The sequence below is a fragment of the Pyrus communis genome, chromosome 10 (genome assembly GCF_963583255.1).
Source record: "Pyrus communis chromosome 10, drPyrComm1.1, whole genome shotgun sequence".
NCBI lineage: Eukaryota > Viridiplantae > Streptophyta > Magnoliopsida > Rosales > Rosaceae > Pyrus > Pyrus communis.
This window is the reverse complement of record NC_084812.1, coordinates 21,568,826-21,584,293: the sequence shown is the minus strand read 5'-3', so window position 1 is coordinate 21,584,293 and position 15,468 is coordinate 21,568,826. Positions and strand designations below refer to the sequence as shown.

General features: G+C 35.4%; 2 protein-coding genes and 1 long non-coding RNA gene across 3 annotated transcripts; 1 reads left to right on the top strand and 2 right to left on the bottom strand.

The window, feature by feature from the left end:
• Positions 1 to 203: 203 nt before the first annotated feature.
• Positions 204 to 5,842, bottom strand: LOC137747993 (uncharacterized). Its single transcript, XM_068488111.1, has 5 exons — positions 5,041 to 5,842; positions 4,170 to 4,202; positions 2,019 to 2,393; positions 1,506 to 1,535; positions 204 to 1,392 (listed from the first exon to the last, which is right to left on the bottom strand). The coding sequence occupies exons 1-5, from the start codon at positions 5,831 to 5,833 to the stop codon at positions 269 to 271; spliced, it is 2,355 nt and encodes a 784-aa protein (XP_068344212.1). The 5' UTR covers positions 5,834 to 5,842; the 3' UTR covers positions 204 to 268.
• Positions 2,711 to 3,875, bottom strand: LOC137748781 (uncharacterized). Its single transcript, XR_011070118.1, has 3 exons — positions 3,299 to 3,875; positions 3,114 to 3,208; positions 2,711 to 3,014 (listed from the first exon to the last, which is right to left on the bottom strand). It is a non-coding gene; the product is annotated as an uncharacterized lncRNA (long non-coding RNA).
• Positions 5,843 to 6,104: 262 nt separating the features above from the next.
• On the top strand, positions 6,105 to 8,301 carry LOC137748800 (rust resistance kinase Lr10-like). Its single transcript, XM_068488987.1, has 3 exons — positions 6,105 to 6,813; positions 7,052 to 7,078; positions 7,168 to 8,301. The coding sequence occupies exons 1-3, from the start codon at positions 6,126 to 6,128 to the stop codon at positions 8,277 to 8,279; spliced, it is 1,827 nt and encodes a 608-aa protein (XP_068345088.1). The 5' UTR covers positions 6,105 to 6,125; the 3' UTR covers positions 8,280 to 8,301.
• The last annotated feature ends 7,167 nt before the right edge of the window (positions 8,302 to 15,468 follow it).

Sequence of the window (15,468 nt, the reverse complement as noted above, 5' to 3'; positions counted from 1 at the left end):
TTAGATAATAAACTATATTTTTAAGTCAGTCTTGAGTTCAGTTTTTTAAAATAGTCCAAATAAATTTTTAAAATCTAAAACTTGAAAATTGTTTTTGAGTTAAAAAAGTTGGATTCAAATAGAGTACCAAACATGCCATTATTTATCCCTGGAATCATGAAAATATGCCGTAACATCACATTCAATGTACAAGCAAACAGTACTACTACAAAACCAGAAACATTGCATTGAGATTCAAACTGACAGAGCCTATGCTAGTTGCGTGTCTTCACCTGCCCGTCAAAGAAGATGTTAACTCCGCCTTGGAATATGTTGGATTCAGATTACCATTAGGAGCGCCTACGGGCATCTCTCGTGGATATAGAAGAGGCTCCGGAGGCATTCGAAGTAATTCAACATCTCCTTCCAGCATCTCTAGGACTTCCTTCATTGAAGGTCGATCGCTTGGCTTCAATTGTATACACCACAAGGCGGTTATAATCATTTTTTTTGTTAATTGTTTTTCCTCCTCTACAACTCCTCCCACCTCGAAGTCCTTTCCTTCATTATATTGATTGTAAACCCATGAAGGGAAGTAAAGTTGACTTGAATGCTCTGCCAATGCATTCAAATTCTTCCTTCTGCTTGCCATTTCCATCAACAACATTCCAAAACTATAAACATCCGCTTTAATTGAAACACCGCCAATATTCTTGTAGAATAGCTCAGGAGCCATGTATCCCATTGTACCCCTTGCTGCTGTTAGAAACACAATACTATTATCCACCGGGTATAATTTTGCAAGCCCAAAGTCAGAAATCTTCAGTATGAAATTCTCATCAAGAAGAATGTTGTGAGGCTTGATGTCAAAATGTAATATTTGCATGTCACAATCTTCATGTAGATATTTGATCCCTCGAGCCACTCCAAGAGAAATCTCGTACGTTGTCTTGCAACTTAATGGGATACTTCCTTCTTTGCAATAAATGTATTTATCAAGAGATCCGTTGAGCATGAAATCATATACCAAAGCATGCTTCGATCCCTCCACACAATAACCAACAAGCTGAACCACATTAACATGGTGAATCCTCCCAATGGTATTTACCTCGCTGATGAAATCTTGTCCATTGCCTTTGGGCTTATCCAACATCTTAATTGCCCCAAAACGTCCACTCCGTAACCTTGCTTTGAATACTGATCCATACCCTCCTTCACCAAGTTTTTCTTTAAATTTGTTAGACATCTTCTTGATGTTAGGGTACGAATACCTTATTGGCACTAAATTCTTTTCACCATGCAAAAATTCTTCTATGGAGTTGTACATTGACAAATGTCTTCTTTTCCATGTATAGATCAAAAACGCAGTCACGAATGGTGCCCCAAATAGAAATTTTGCCCCGACATATAGTCCTGGACATTGGAGTAAGTCACAAAAAACATCATGAGAAAAGAAATTAACTTGTTGCCTGGGATCCAAGTATATGCTCAATATTGGATATCATATATATCAGCAAAGCTCTTACCAAAACAAAAGAGTACGAACAATCGAAAACCTGCGTTTAGAACAGAACGATGAGTAAATCAAATTTGACTAGGGCTTCAACTTTGTAAAGTGAATATTGTGAAGAACATTAAATACCCAAGAAATACAGCAAGATATATTAACAAAATCCAAGAGAAATAACTAGCTAGTTTTTGAAGTGCAAAGCATAAGTATAGATAAAAATTTCTGATAAGCCATCATAGATATAGCCCTTAATCAATTAAGGGAGCTATTTTGGTTTCCAATTTCTGATAAGCCATCGTTCAAAAAATTCTGATAAGCCATCATACATATACCCTGGAGGTAGTTACAAACATATCGCTCCTACGCACACCTGGATTAACTTTGAAATTTGTTGCAGTTTTTCATATCCATAGAGAATGCCCTATATTATTTGTTAAGTACATGTTTATGTGATTGATTAAATACCACTCCTGTAAGGTGTAACAAAAATATAGTGTAATTAAAGAAAGGATAGAGATAGATTCCTTACCAGTAGAAAATGCTCCAGAACCAAAGAAAGCTACATACAAAAAAGAAAAGAAGGTTAGAGACGTCATCCACATGATATCGTCAGTTAATATCTCAATAACATTACTTGTAAAAAATTCTGTACATCCTAACAAAAACAAGTACACAAACGGGCATGATTGTGGTCGTCTAATATATATACGATTTGGATTACAATAGCTCTGTAGACAATGTTCTGTAAATCTACGCTTGGGTTCCAATCGTTTATATGAGGCATTCGGCCCTTTTATATAGGCCTTGAGTGAGCCGCAATAGTCTGGGGCTCTTAGTACCAGTTTGGTACAGCTGCAATTTAAAAAAAAAAAATGCAGGTATGAAAAAAAATTGGGATCTGTTTAGTGTTTGGTAAATACTCCAAAACCAGCTTTTTTAAATTGAGGGTGAAAAAAAAAAAGTGGATTGTCTGTCATTCCATTTCCATACTCTCTCTATGCTTTTCTGTTTGTGTAGTCACTTTTAAGCCACATCAACATTTTATATTCCTATTACTTTTTATTTTATTATTTTTATAAAAAATTAATATAAAATATTGATATGGCTTAACCGTAATCACACATCACAAGAAAGCATAGAAAGAGTATGATCACAGGAAAGCATAAGAAGAGTATGAAAATGAGAGGGTAGACAATTCACCTCCGGAAAAAAAAAAAAAAAAAAAAAAAAAAAAAAATACACCCAAAAGCTGAAGCAGCAAAACATAACTTCGAAAATCTAGCCTTTTTTCAAAACATGCGGGCAACACATGGATGTTTAATGAAACTTCAAAATTCCAAAAACACCCTCGTTAGTTTTACAAAATGAGTCATTGTCCCTATAAGTATCTGTTTCCTACTCCCCCGTTCTTCCCCCGCATCAGACCCCTGGGACCGCCGCCGTCCCTCCCACTCCCACTCCCACTGCCGGTCAACACCGACCACCACCACTGCACCAACGATTATCCCTCTCCTCCTTCTAGATCCTACACACGATCAAATGCGATGATTAAACAGTAATTAAATTTAGAAAACAACCCAGAAATTAATTTAATTGACAGAAATGCTTAGGGTGAGAAAAGGACCATGATTTCTTCAGTAGCAGGATTGATGATTCTCATAGGCAAGGACTTCACCAAATTAACACCCAATAAATTAATAAGATGCCAAACAATCTTATCTGCACCACACAAAGAAATTTACCAAATTCAACAACAAAACGCTAAGTTAAAACCCAATAAACAAACCTTTTATGTATTTACTTTTATACCTCAACAACCTTGTCCATCCTGAAAAGGGAGAAGCCGTATCTGATGAGCATGATGAGTGAATTGGAAAGCAAAACAATCTTATCAGCAAAGGGAGGCTTTGATTTGAAGCGCAGAAGAGGAGGAGGGCTTTTGACGGCGAGGTTGAGGAGCTTGGTGTATAGTTCAAAGCGTGCAAGTTCCTGGGGTGGAGAATGGAGGCGCCGGCCTCGAAGGTGTGGGTGGAGATGTTGACGGTGGCCATGCGACCACTGACGACGGGGTTGCTCTCGAAGATCCAGTGAAGTCGAGAATTGAGATGAGGGAGGAATAGTGGCGGAGAAAATGAGGGACAGGAGAGAGTGAAAATAGGAGAGATTATAAATAATAAATAAAATATATTATTATTTTATAATATAATATTATACTATTTTCAGACATTTACATGACTACAGTCTACAACATATCAAACACTTAAATACTATATTTTTTTTGTTAAAATACTTCCATGTTTTGGATTTAACATCTTCTTTATAAATGTTCTTAGAGTTCACAACATGTTTGAATATTTGGATATCAGTTCAAATTGAAAAGACACGTTCTTTAAAAGGAATATAAGAACTCTCGAAATAGAGGATAAATTAAATATAAGAACTCTCGAAATAGAGGATAAATTAAATATAAGAATATTTGGATATCAATTCAAATTGAAATATTTGGATATCAATTTGGATATCAATTCAAATTGAAAAGACACGTTATTTGGATATAAGTAGCACCTCTTGATGAAGGGGTGTAAGCCAAAGGGTCAAACCAATTCAAAAGGAATATAAGAACTCTCGAAATAGAGGATAAATTAAATGTCATATAATCTCCCATATATAAATCTCTTACCTGGAATCAGTGCCCATAGAAATCGGAAAAAACCTGCAGTGGCAAAGAGGGAAAAATGTAAAATACTTGGGACCACACACGTTGATTTTAAATTAAAATTTCAAACTTTGATTTATTTTTTTATTTTTTTACGTTAGTAAGTTAAATGTTAGATTAGCCACTGACAGAATTCGAACCCATGTCATCATGTAAGAGCATAATACATTTCCACCACTGTGGTAAATGGTCACTTGCTCAAACTTTTTATTTCTTTGCCTAACATATTTCGTCATCTCTAATGGTCCACAAGCTAAAAGATGACATACTGGTCAAATGTACCCCCTTCTTAGCCTTTTTTGGTGCCCAACTACTTAGTTACAATAATTGATTCAAATTCAATGACTAGTTTTAAAAACATCCAAAAGTAGTTTACTTAAATTAACCAATAAATTTAAAATATAAGTTTAAAACTAATAAATTATTAAATGGCTATGTTTAGTCTCTTCAATTGAAGAAGTTATATGAAATTAGCCTAACATTTTTATTTAAATATAACTTTTTACAGAGCTATCTATTTAGCTCTTTTAGTTGAAGATGACCAAAAAAGAGACAAAGGATGACCATGGCCCTGCAATTTTAATTTAGGAAAACTAATGAAAAAGGTTTGAAAACTTTAAGTTTTAACTATAAGGGCAAAATAAAGGGTAAAGTGAATAGTATCAGGATTGACTTTTTAGTGTAAAAATGTAGTTTTTCGTTAAAATGAACAGTATTATAGGTCTTTCGTTAAAACTCCCTTTTAATTTTAATTTTTTTTATTTTATAGGAATGAATTTCCTACAAAAGATGATAATGAAGTAAAAAAGAAAATTGAGATTTATTCCTTACTCACCTGGAACGCTCTGCGGATAACACCTGTAATTCCACAACCAGCGTGAGAAAAGGGGACCATCAGGGTCATATTGAAGCTCAAATCCATAAACCAGAGAATTGTGTATGGATTTATAAGAAGCGTTGTAGCCGTCGAACAAGTAGGCATAAGTCATTCGCTCTATGCTGCAACCCTCCTTCATCTGACCTACCTCTAAAGATCCAATTTTGACATAGCCATACCATTTTGGTTGGGATGACGACATCGACGAAGATGAAGTAGAAGCAGATTGAACAGGAAAACATGGAGCAGCATCCACGTAAAGAGATGAATTCATTGGACGCGGACACTTGAAAAATGTTAAATTTGTTGTGCCAATTTCCGTACATATCGCTGATGAATCTGTTGATGATGCTGTACAATTCCCAGGTGTCGTCGGAATTGGGAAATACCGAGAAGGAAGAGACAGAGAATGAAGAGGAAGGGAGGAGCAATTGCTCTTGTCAAGGCCCGGATCGACAACTCGGATTGTTTGGTTATGGTAGTTGATTGCCTGTACGTAGAAATCGCCAGATAAAGGTATGTTTAGTATGGTTTTGTTGTTCTCACAATACAGAGTATATCGTGAGTCGCCGCAGTGGCGCGTACGACCTTTTAGTCGAAAAGGGTAGCTTATATTGCGGATATGGCCGCAGGAAGAGGTACACTTTGGCCGGGTGGCGTTACAAATGGTTTGAGGGGATAAGCTAAAAACAATAAAAGCTGCAATTAAAAACCGCATAGACAAGGAGGAGGACCTTCCACTAATTCCCATGGAGAAAAATATCAGCGAGGTTTGACACAGAAAGGGCGTAACAATACAAATAGTTTATATATAAGCACAAGAAAAGATTTTACACATGTAAAGGTAAAGGAGAATGACTCTCTCTTTCCGCTGTGGAATTAAGTATTGACCAAAACAGTAAGTACTTTCTAGGCTTCTGTGACGTGGTCTTTGACAAATAATTTAGATCAATTGCATTTTTATGGTCAAGTACTTTACAAAGACTTGTGTTAAACTATTAACATTTATTTGTTCTTCTGCTTGGAAAAAAAATACCTCAGAAATGCAGCAGCTACAGCTCAATCTCTCTTGGGTTCGCATATTCTCAATGACTTTGTTAACATTGCTCGGAGCAACCCAGAATGCCTATGCTTGTGAAAAATCCAAATGCGGGGATGATGGCGAGGCCATCCATATTCTGTTTCACCGTGGACATCACTGTAGTCCGACATCTGATTGCCATGCGAATGAGGGTGACTACGGACAGGAGCACCGAGTAGTGGTGAAATTCTTGGTGAAACGCATAGATTACAAGCATCAGGAAGTCCGAGTCTATCAACCGCGTAAATGCCTGCTGTTAAAGCCTTTAGAAGTTGATAACATCAACATCTCATTGCCAGCCTCTCAATTCTACTTGCAAGAAGAATCCATGTATTCCAACGCTACCTTACTCCACTGCCCTGTTGAAAAAGAGTTATACAGCACTGAAGTCCCCTGCATTAGTGACCCTAGCTACAGAGTTTATGCCATTGAATCTTTCCAGACCACTGTGGACCATCCGCTACTAGAGTCGTGTACAAAGATGTACGATGTTTTGTCGATTCCACAGATCCACTATTATGGTCTTGAGGGTACTAATTTGAAATGGAAGAAACCAAATTGTACAGAGTGTGAGGCAGAGGGCAACAAGTGTAGAATCAAGTACAATCACACCAACACTGAAATTCAATGTGTTCGCTTGAGCAAACCTAGTAAGTCTGCCTATATTTTCAATCTTGGTTTTATTTTACATATATTCTGCTATATTATTGCACTTGCTGCTTACTTATCTACCAAGCATCCGACTGAACATATTTCAAATAACTAGATGCAACACATTTGATATGAATTTCAAATGACTAGGCAAAGAGTAATTTGTTTTCTTCTATTACTAAATTTGTCCAAGCAGTAGATCATCACTATTACTAAATTTGTCAATGCTTTTTTCAGGTCTAACAAGGAAATTAGTGGCCGCAGGTGAGTAGTCTGACGGCTTTTTATTTTATTTCATGTCTAGCTAGACCGTCGGGAATATTATTATTTACTCAAGGATTTGTTTGATTCAGGTACAACCCTGGGATCATTTGTTGTATTACTACTGGTCGTTGCAGCCTATCGTGTCTATAGGTCTAATCGAAAAGAAAAGGAGAGTCAATTGAAGATTGAAAAGTTTTTAGAAGATTACAACGCTCACAAACCAAGCAGGTATTCCTATGCAGATATTAAGAGGATCACAAACCAATTCCAGGACAAGTTAGGCCAAGGAGCCTATGGAACTGTTTTCAAAGGAAAACTTTCTTCTGAATGCTTTGTTGCTGTAAAAGTTCTCAATAGTTCCAACGAAAATGGGGAAGATTTCATAAAGGAAGTTGGAATGATGGGAAGTATCCACCATGTCAACGTGATTCGTTTGGTTGGTTTCTGTGCTGATGGGTTTAACAGAGCTCTAGTTTATGAGTTCTTTGCCAATGGTTCACTGCACGATTTCATTTCATCAGCAGACAATAACAATCGTTTTCTTGGTTGGGACAAGTTACAGGATATTGCTCTTGCTATAGCCAAGGGAATTTATTATCTTCATCAGGAATGTGATCAACGAATCCTCCATTTCGACATCAAGCCTCATAATGTTTTATTAGACGACAATTTCACTCCAAAAATTTCTGATTTTGGTTTGGCCAAGTTGTGTTCTAAGGATCAAAGCATAGTGTCCATGACTACAGCTAGAGGGACTATGGGCTACATTGCACCTGAAGTGTTCTCCAGGAACTTTGGAAATGTGTCCTATAAGTCGGACGTCTATAGTTTTGGAATGCTCCTGCTTGAGATGGTAGGGGGAAGGAAGAATATTGATTCAACCTCAGCAATCCCAACTGAAATTTACTATCCAGAATGGATCTATAATCTTCTAGAAGAAGGAGACGACCTACGAATCCATCTTGGGGAGGAAGGAGATGGTGAAACTCCAAAGAAACTCGCAATTGTAGGCCTCTGGTGCATCCAGTGGCACCCAGCAGGTCGTCCTTCCATGAAAGAAGTTGTTCAGATGCTGGAAGGAGGACAAAACTTAACCATGCCTCCCAATCCTTTTGCGTCTACAGGTCCTGCACGAACAAATGCAACGGCACCTGCAAGAAATCTAAACATTCAGTTAGAAGCTATTGCTGAATTAGAGTAACATATCTACTTAGATATATAGATAGATAGATATGTGCGCGAACACTTACGTATGTTACTAAAGACTCATGAGAAGTGTAACCATTGTACCTAAGTACCATATGTGCTCGATAGCTCGAGGTGTTTGTCTGACTACGTAAGTACATTCGAGGTTTGTTGGATTGCTTGGTTTTTCACTTGAAATCAATGGCTGGCCAATATGTATCACTTTTCCACTAAACTTTTATGCAAAAATCTTTCCTCAAGTTTTTACACCACAGTTCTTAACTAGCTTCAATAGACATATTGTTGCCATGCTTGCTTAGTCATGATCCTTCAAAGTTTCTAGGTTCTCAGTTTCCCATTTAAATTGATATGTTTTGTAACATTCTTTTTTGTTTTAGTACTTTTACAAACTGAGAGCGATAATTCCGCAACTTAGTGAGATTGGAATGATGAATTATTAGTGAGAATTTACTTTTTCTTGAACAATAATCACTTTAGGATGAGTTACTTTACCAACTAGAGAGATTGGTCTAGTCGCATCTCTTCCAGAATGTTGAAATACGTTTCAAGTTTAATTCGTACCTCAACCAAAATCAAATAAGATATTGTTGATTGCATATTGATTTATATGAGGAAATAAATAAACTACTAGAAATGAAACTGTTAACAAGTATTTGATTGTTCTGATAATTAAGATCTTATTTTTCAACACACTGCGCTTCTGAGTGTAAATTTTTTTTCTTTTTTTATTGTAGATTACCATAGAATATCGACGTCCAAGTGAAGTGGGCTCTAACCATTGGCCTGCAAGGCGCACAACTATCATTATAATAGATTCGAATTTGTTGACTAGTACAAGGCAAATAATAGAGCCACTTGCCTAATCGCATGTGACACAGTTAGCTTTTCAGTTTTAACTCATATGAGTTCTCCATTTGACCCACGAGCAAATTTGTCGTTTCATCAAGCTACATCTTGTTTTGTCTACCGCATTATTGAACTCCATAAGCAAATTTTTTGTTTCTGTCTGGTTATATAACTTATAAGCAAATTTAAAGAGTGTTACAACATTAGTCATGTAAATGGGTGATGTAGCAACAAAAGAATATCTCTCAGATTACTGGTGCTAAAATCAAACATAGTTCAACTATATCATTACATGATTCTCCCCGGGGAAATGTTTCTTTCTTAGTGCCATTGTCCTTGTTAGAGGCTGCTAATAGACAGATTTATATAATGATTTTGTATGTTTGTGCGAGATTTGACTTCTCAACCAAACTTTGAGTACAGAATAGGATGCTGGTTCGGTTAGGTACTTTTTTATGCCTAAAGAACTAAGAAGTTTGAGTTTTCTCTATGTTGTGCTTGCCTATAATGTACATTAACCTTGGGACCACCTAAGTTCTATTAATATAGCAAGATATCATTTATCAATAAATTTGGTAATTTACTAAGATTATTTATAGTAGTAAGCAAGGTAAATTTCATACCCCAATATGATTACAACTCTAATAGGATAATATCTAAAGATAAGATATGGTAGAATCCCACAAGGTATCCCATGATTTAATAAGATTTACATGATCACATTCCTAAACGATTAGGACAACAACATATAGTTGATTTTTAAGTCTTTTGGAGAAAATGAGAGTTGCAGATTTTCAGCTAGAATAATATAATTTCTACTTCGGAATTTTGTTTGGTTTCCGTAGAATGAGGATGTTGATGGGTGTAAAAGTTGAACAATCAAATTGCAACAATTTTGGAAAAAAATCAACTCAATAAAAGTTGAACTTATGAAATTTCAACAATTTTGAAAAATCAACTAACCATTTAAGAATACGCTGATTGATTTGTCACGTTAATTTGAAGAATGACACTGAAGTCCTAGAGTGAGACATTCATTAAATGCAAAAAAAAAAAAAAATGTAATGGTTTAGAAGAAGCAAGAATTCTCATTTTCGAAATAGTAGGGTACTCATTGACACAAGACTTAAAATAGAAGAAAAATATTTTAATTAACTTTTCAGTCTTTTGGGTGTGTCTTTATTTATAGTAGTAAGGGAGGTAAATTTCATACTCCAATAGGATAATATCTAAAGATAAGATATGGTAGAATCCCACAAAGATATCCCAAGATTTAATAGGATTTACACAATAATATTCCTAAACTATTAGGACTGCAACATATAGTTGATTTTTAAGTCTTTTGGGAAAAATGATAGTTGCAGATTTTTGCAGCTAGAATAATATAATTTCTACTTTGGAATTTTGTTTGGTTTCCGGAGAATGAGGATGTTGATGGGTGTAAAAGTTGAACAAATCAAATTGCAATAATTATAGAAAAATCAACTCATTATTTAACAGTATGTTGATTGATGTGTCACATTCATGTGAAGAACGACTTTAAAATCTTAGTGTGTGGCATCCATTAAAAGAAAAAAAAATGTAATCATTTAGAGAAAACAAGAATTCTCATTTTCTAAATTGTAGAGTATTCATTGACTTTTAAGTCTTTTGGGGAAATGAGAATGTAGGTTCGCAGGGAATAATGAATTTTCCAATTTGGAATTTTGTTTTGCGTTCAGAGGATGAGGATGTTGATGGGGTATAAAAGTTGAACTGATGAAATTTCAACAATTTTGAAAAATCAACTAACTATTTAGGAGCATGTTGACTGTGTCACATTAATTTGAAGAAGGACACTGAAATCATGGAGTGAAACATTCATTAAATGCAAAAAAAAAAAAAAAAAAAAAAAAAAAGTTGTAATGGTTTAGAAGAAGCAAGAATTCTCATTTTCGAAATAGTAGGGTACTCATTGACGCAAGACTTAAAATAGAACAAAAATCTTTTTAATTATCTTTTAAGTCTTTTGGGGGAAAAGAGTGGTAGGTTCGCAACTAGAATAATAAAATTTTGACTTTGGAATTCCGTTTGGCGTCTTGAAGGATAAGGATGTTGATTGGAGTATAAAAGTTGAACTCATGAAATTTCAACAATTTGGAAAAATCAACTAACTATTTAAGTTGAACTAATCAAATCTCAACAATTTTAGAAAAATCAACTAATGTGTCAAGTTAATTTGAAGAACGACGTTGAAATCATGGAGAGTGACATTCATTAAAAGCAAAAGAAAAATGTAATGGCTTAGAAAAACCAAGAATTCTGATTCTTTTAAATGGTAGGGTACTAATTGAGTTATTAACATCTCTTTCAGAGTGTTGAAATACATTTCAAGTTTAATCCATATCTCCACCAAAATCAAATAAGAAAAGGTTGGCTACACAGTGATCTATACGAGGAAATAAATAAACTACTAGAAATATTTCAAGTTTAATCCATACCTCCACCAAAATCAAATAAGAAAATGTTGGCTACACAGTGATTTATACGAGGAAATAAATAAACTACTAGAAATATTGGCAACCGTTGAATTCTTCTAGGAGTTGAGAGTTTTTTTTCTTTAATCCACTATATTTTTTTGCTTTTTTTTAATGTAGACTAGGAACATCTTTTATAATCAAAAGAGAAAAAAAGGATGGAAACTACTGAAATTTCTTCAGAGTCAAGATCGTAGTTCCTCACCAGCTTCCCATGAGGTTTCGCTCCCGTCTTTGTTACCGAATGGTTGAAGGCATGGACGGAGCCAATGAAGGCTCACTGGGGGCATATGCCCCCATTCAAGTAATTCGTTTGTTTAGTTGCAGACTACAGTTATATAATATACACGGGTTATCTTTAAAGAAAATATACGTATCTAATATCCAACATACATTCATTCTACTTATACTTCATATCAAATATTATATAAGCAATAGTGCTCTTGTTTTGTCATTCAAACCAAAAAAACCCTCTCCTGCCTAGCATGTACTTATATTTTTCTCATCACTTTGCCACTTTCCACTACTATATTGAAATTTTTGTAACATTTGAAACCATCATTAATATCATATTGCGTATAACCATACTATAATAAGTTTTTTTAGTTGTTTTCGGCACTAGAAGAAATTTCTAACTTCGTCCCTGGTTGAAGGCCTCCCTTTCAATACAGAGATGTCCAAGTGAAGTGGAATGTAGACGTGGTGCAACCATCACCATTCACCCCAAAAAGTTTGCATGTCAATAAGAAATAAATCAGTCAATTCCTTCCTTCATTTTCCAAATAAATAACTCAATTTCTTGCTGACTAGTACAAGGCAAATAATAGAGCCACTTGCCTAAGCGCATACGGCACAGTCAGCTTTTCACTGATTGAGTTCCATATTGGACCCATAAGCAAGGAGGATGAGAGTAACGATGTCTATGCCTAAGCGAATCATTTTCCTTGGAATCCTGCTTGGCATGTAGAGGATGAGGATTATGGTGGGGTTTAAAAGTTGAACTAATCAAATCTCAATAATTTTGGAAAAATCAACTAGCGTCCGAAGGATGAGAATTGTGATGGGGTGTAAAAGTTGAACTAATCAAATCTCAACAATTTTGGAAAAATCAACTAGCTATTTAAGAGAATGTTAATTGATGTGTCACATTAATCGGAAGAACAATGTTGAAATCATGGAGTGAGACATTCATTAAAAGTCAAAAAAATGAAATGGTTTAGAAGAAGCAAGAATCCTCATTTTCTAAATGGTAGGGTACTAATTGATGTGGGACTTAAAATAGAAGAAAATTCATATAGTTAAGTTTTTTGGGGTAAACAAGAGTTGATTGTTCGCAACTAGAATAATGAAATTTCCACTTTGGAATCTTGTTTAGCACCCGGAGGATGAGGATTGTGATGGGGTGTAAAAGTTGAACTAATAAAAAAAATCTCAACTATTGTGGAAAAAATCAACTCACTATTTAAGAGTATGTTGATTGATATGTCACGTTAGTTTGAAGAACGACGTTGAAGTTGTGGGGTAAGAGAGAGGAGGAGGTTTAGGTCGAGGGAGCTCGGAAGTTTTAGTTCTTTTTGGCTTGGAGTAAAATGTATGTAATATTAACATCAAACGTGTAATCATTGAACCATAAACTAACATTATGTTTGAACGAGAGAAATAAACTTGGAATTTGAATAAAAGTCAGAATTTATAAATTGATATGTATCAATTCATTTGTTTGAATTCATAAGCATAGAAATTTAGAATTTCCACGTGAAAAAAAAAAAAAAAAAAAAAACTTGGAATTTGGGACCTCAAATTCCCAAGTTTAAATTCCATGTAAATAGGTGTCATTTCCCAATTTCTATGATCAGGGGTTAAAAATAACAAATTCTGTATTCAATTCCATTGTTCTTTTAAGTTAACCAAACAAGAAAATTCACAAATTCTAGAAAATTAATTTTCGTCATTTTAAAATTCCTTAGTAATCTTAAATTTCTTCACCAAACATAGTTAAATTTCTTCACCTTAGGGAATCGAGTACTAGACATAGCCTAATTCTAACTCATTTCCAATCCTTGTTTAAGCATTTAAATTCTAGGATCTAACGATTAGAGCACTACCATTGTTGAAAAGATCTAGTGGTTTTATCTATTTAACTATAACATGCGTTGTGAGGTTCAATTCTGAACACACTATTTTCACCCAGAAACTATATACACGTATCAATTATTTGCTGAATACCATGCATGTCATCCCACCCAAGTTTTTCTCTTAGCATTTATCATGGATTTGGGATACTCAACACTTATAGAATATCAGTTAGGAATGAAAACTATCGTATCAATTGCTATAAAAAACTTTGAAAGGAGGATAACTTCACCATGGCTACCAATCCTTTGCCTCTATAGGTCCTGTAAGAATGTACATATGCCCCTAACACTATTGACACATCCCGGCCTGTAATGTCCACTAGAACTCCCAATCAAGCTGTGCTGGGCGACACCTGAAAGGTGACGAAGCCATAAAGTGTGATAATGCATAAACTATGAATAATTTAAAACCTAAAAGTGCCTTACTAAACGAGTGTGCAATGAGCGATTATGGACTCATTCACACATGATACAGAAAATAAGTAAAGTACAACAAAATAGAAATAATGATTATACCATCATAAGAAGCCACCTGTACTGAGAAGTGCCAGGAATCCTCATCGATACGGAAACTTTGCTACTAAAATCTGGAGGGCACAAAACATAAAATGTGAGTGGGCGAAAACAAGCTCTTCAAAACCATTACACTTAACAAAAGTAATAACCTTTCACCGTAAAACTTGAATAATTTCTCAGAAAATAGAATACATATCAACATCAAAACTATACTCGGAATAGCAAAATCCACATGTATGCCATTCCCAACATCTCAACATAATGAAATACGTAAACCAGGTGAAATAATTCCATGGAAGTAATATGTCAGCCGGATTCACCTATTGTGACCTATACGACTGAACCTATAGCTCATCCAATATTCAAGTAATATGTCAGTCGGATCCACCTCTTGTGGCCTATACGGTTGAACCCATAGCTTATCACACATCTCTGCACACGAGTCAGAACCACCTTTAGTGGTCTATACGATAGGACTAGGTGTAAATAAGTACGCTCAAGTGCTACGATCACGTGAAGACTGTGCGAATAATCACGGGTCACCTACGAGTTGGAACCACCTATTGTGGTCTGTACGATAGGAATGTGCACCTACCTTGGATCCAAGGTGAGCATAAGGTGTGGGAGGTGAACTTTACGTGAAGGACTGTGCCCTAGCCACGAGCGGGAGCACTAATACCGGGGTGCAAGTTTATGAGCTTAACTACATCTATTATAACATATACCACTCATGGGCAACCTGTACGACAGTGTCGGAGTTGCCTATTATTGCAACATGTACGACAAGGTCGGAGTTGCCTAAAACATACATGTAGTCATGCCATAACTCCATCATTTCAACTAATACCATAAACTCACCTGAACTTACCTGGGTGTCCTGTGTTCACCTTTGCACTTCAAAGCGTTCACAAATATAATGTGCAGGTAATATACATATGGATATAACATGATGTCATCTAATACTCAACCATGTCATAGCATTTTCAAGTATATACATATACATAATATGGCATAAAATGCATAAGCTGTAACGCCGTACTCCTGAACTATTATGTTCGGGAATAATTATCGGTGATAAGCCCAACTAGACGCTAGTTTAATTAACTATCATTACTTACGTTTCTTTACTTCAATTTATTGATTCTTCACACATTAATTTATGACCAACATT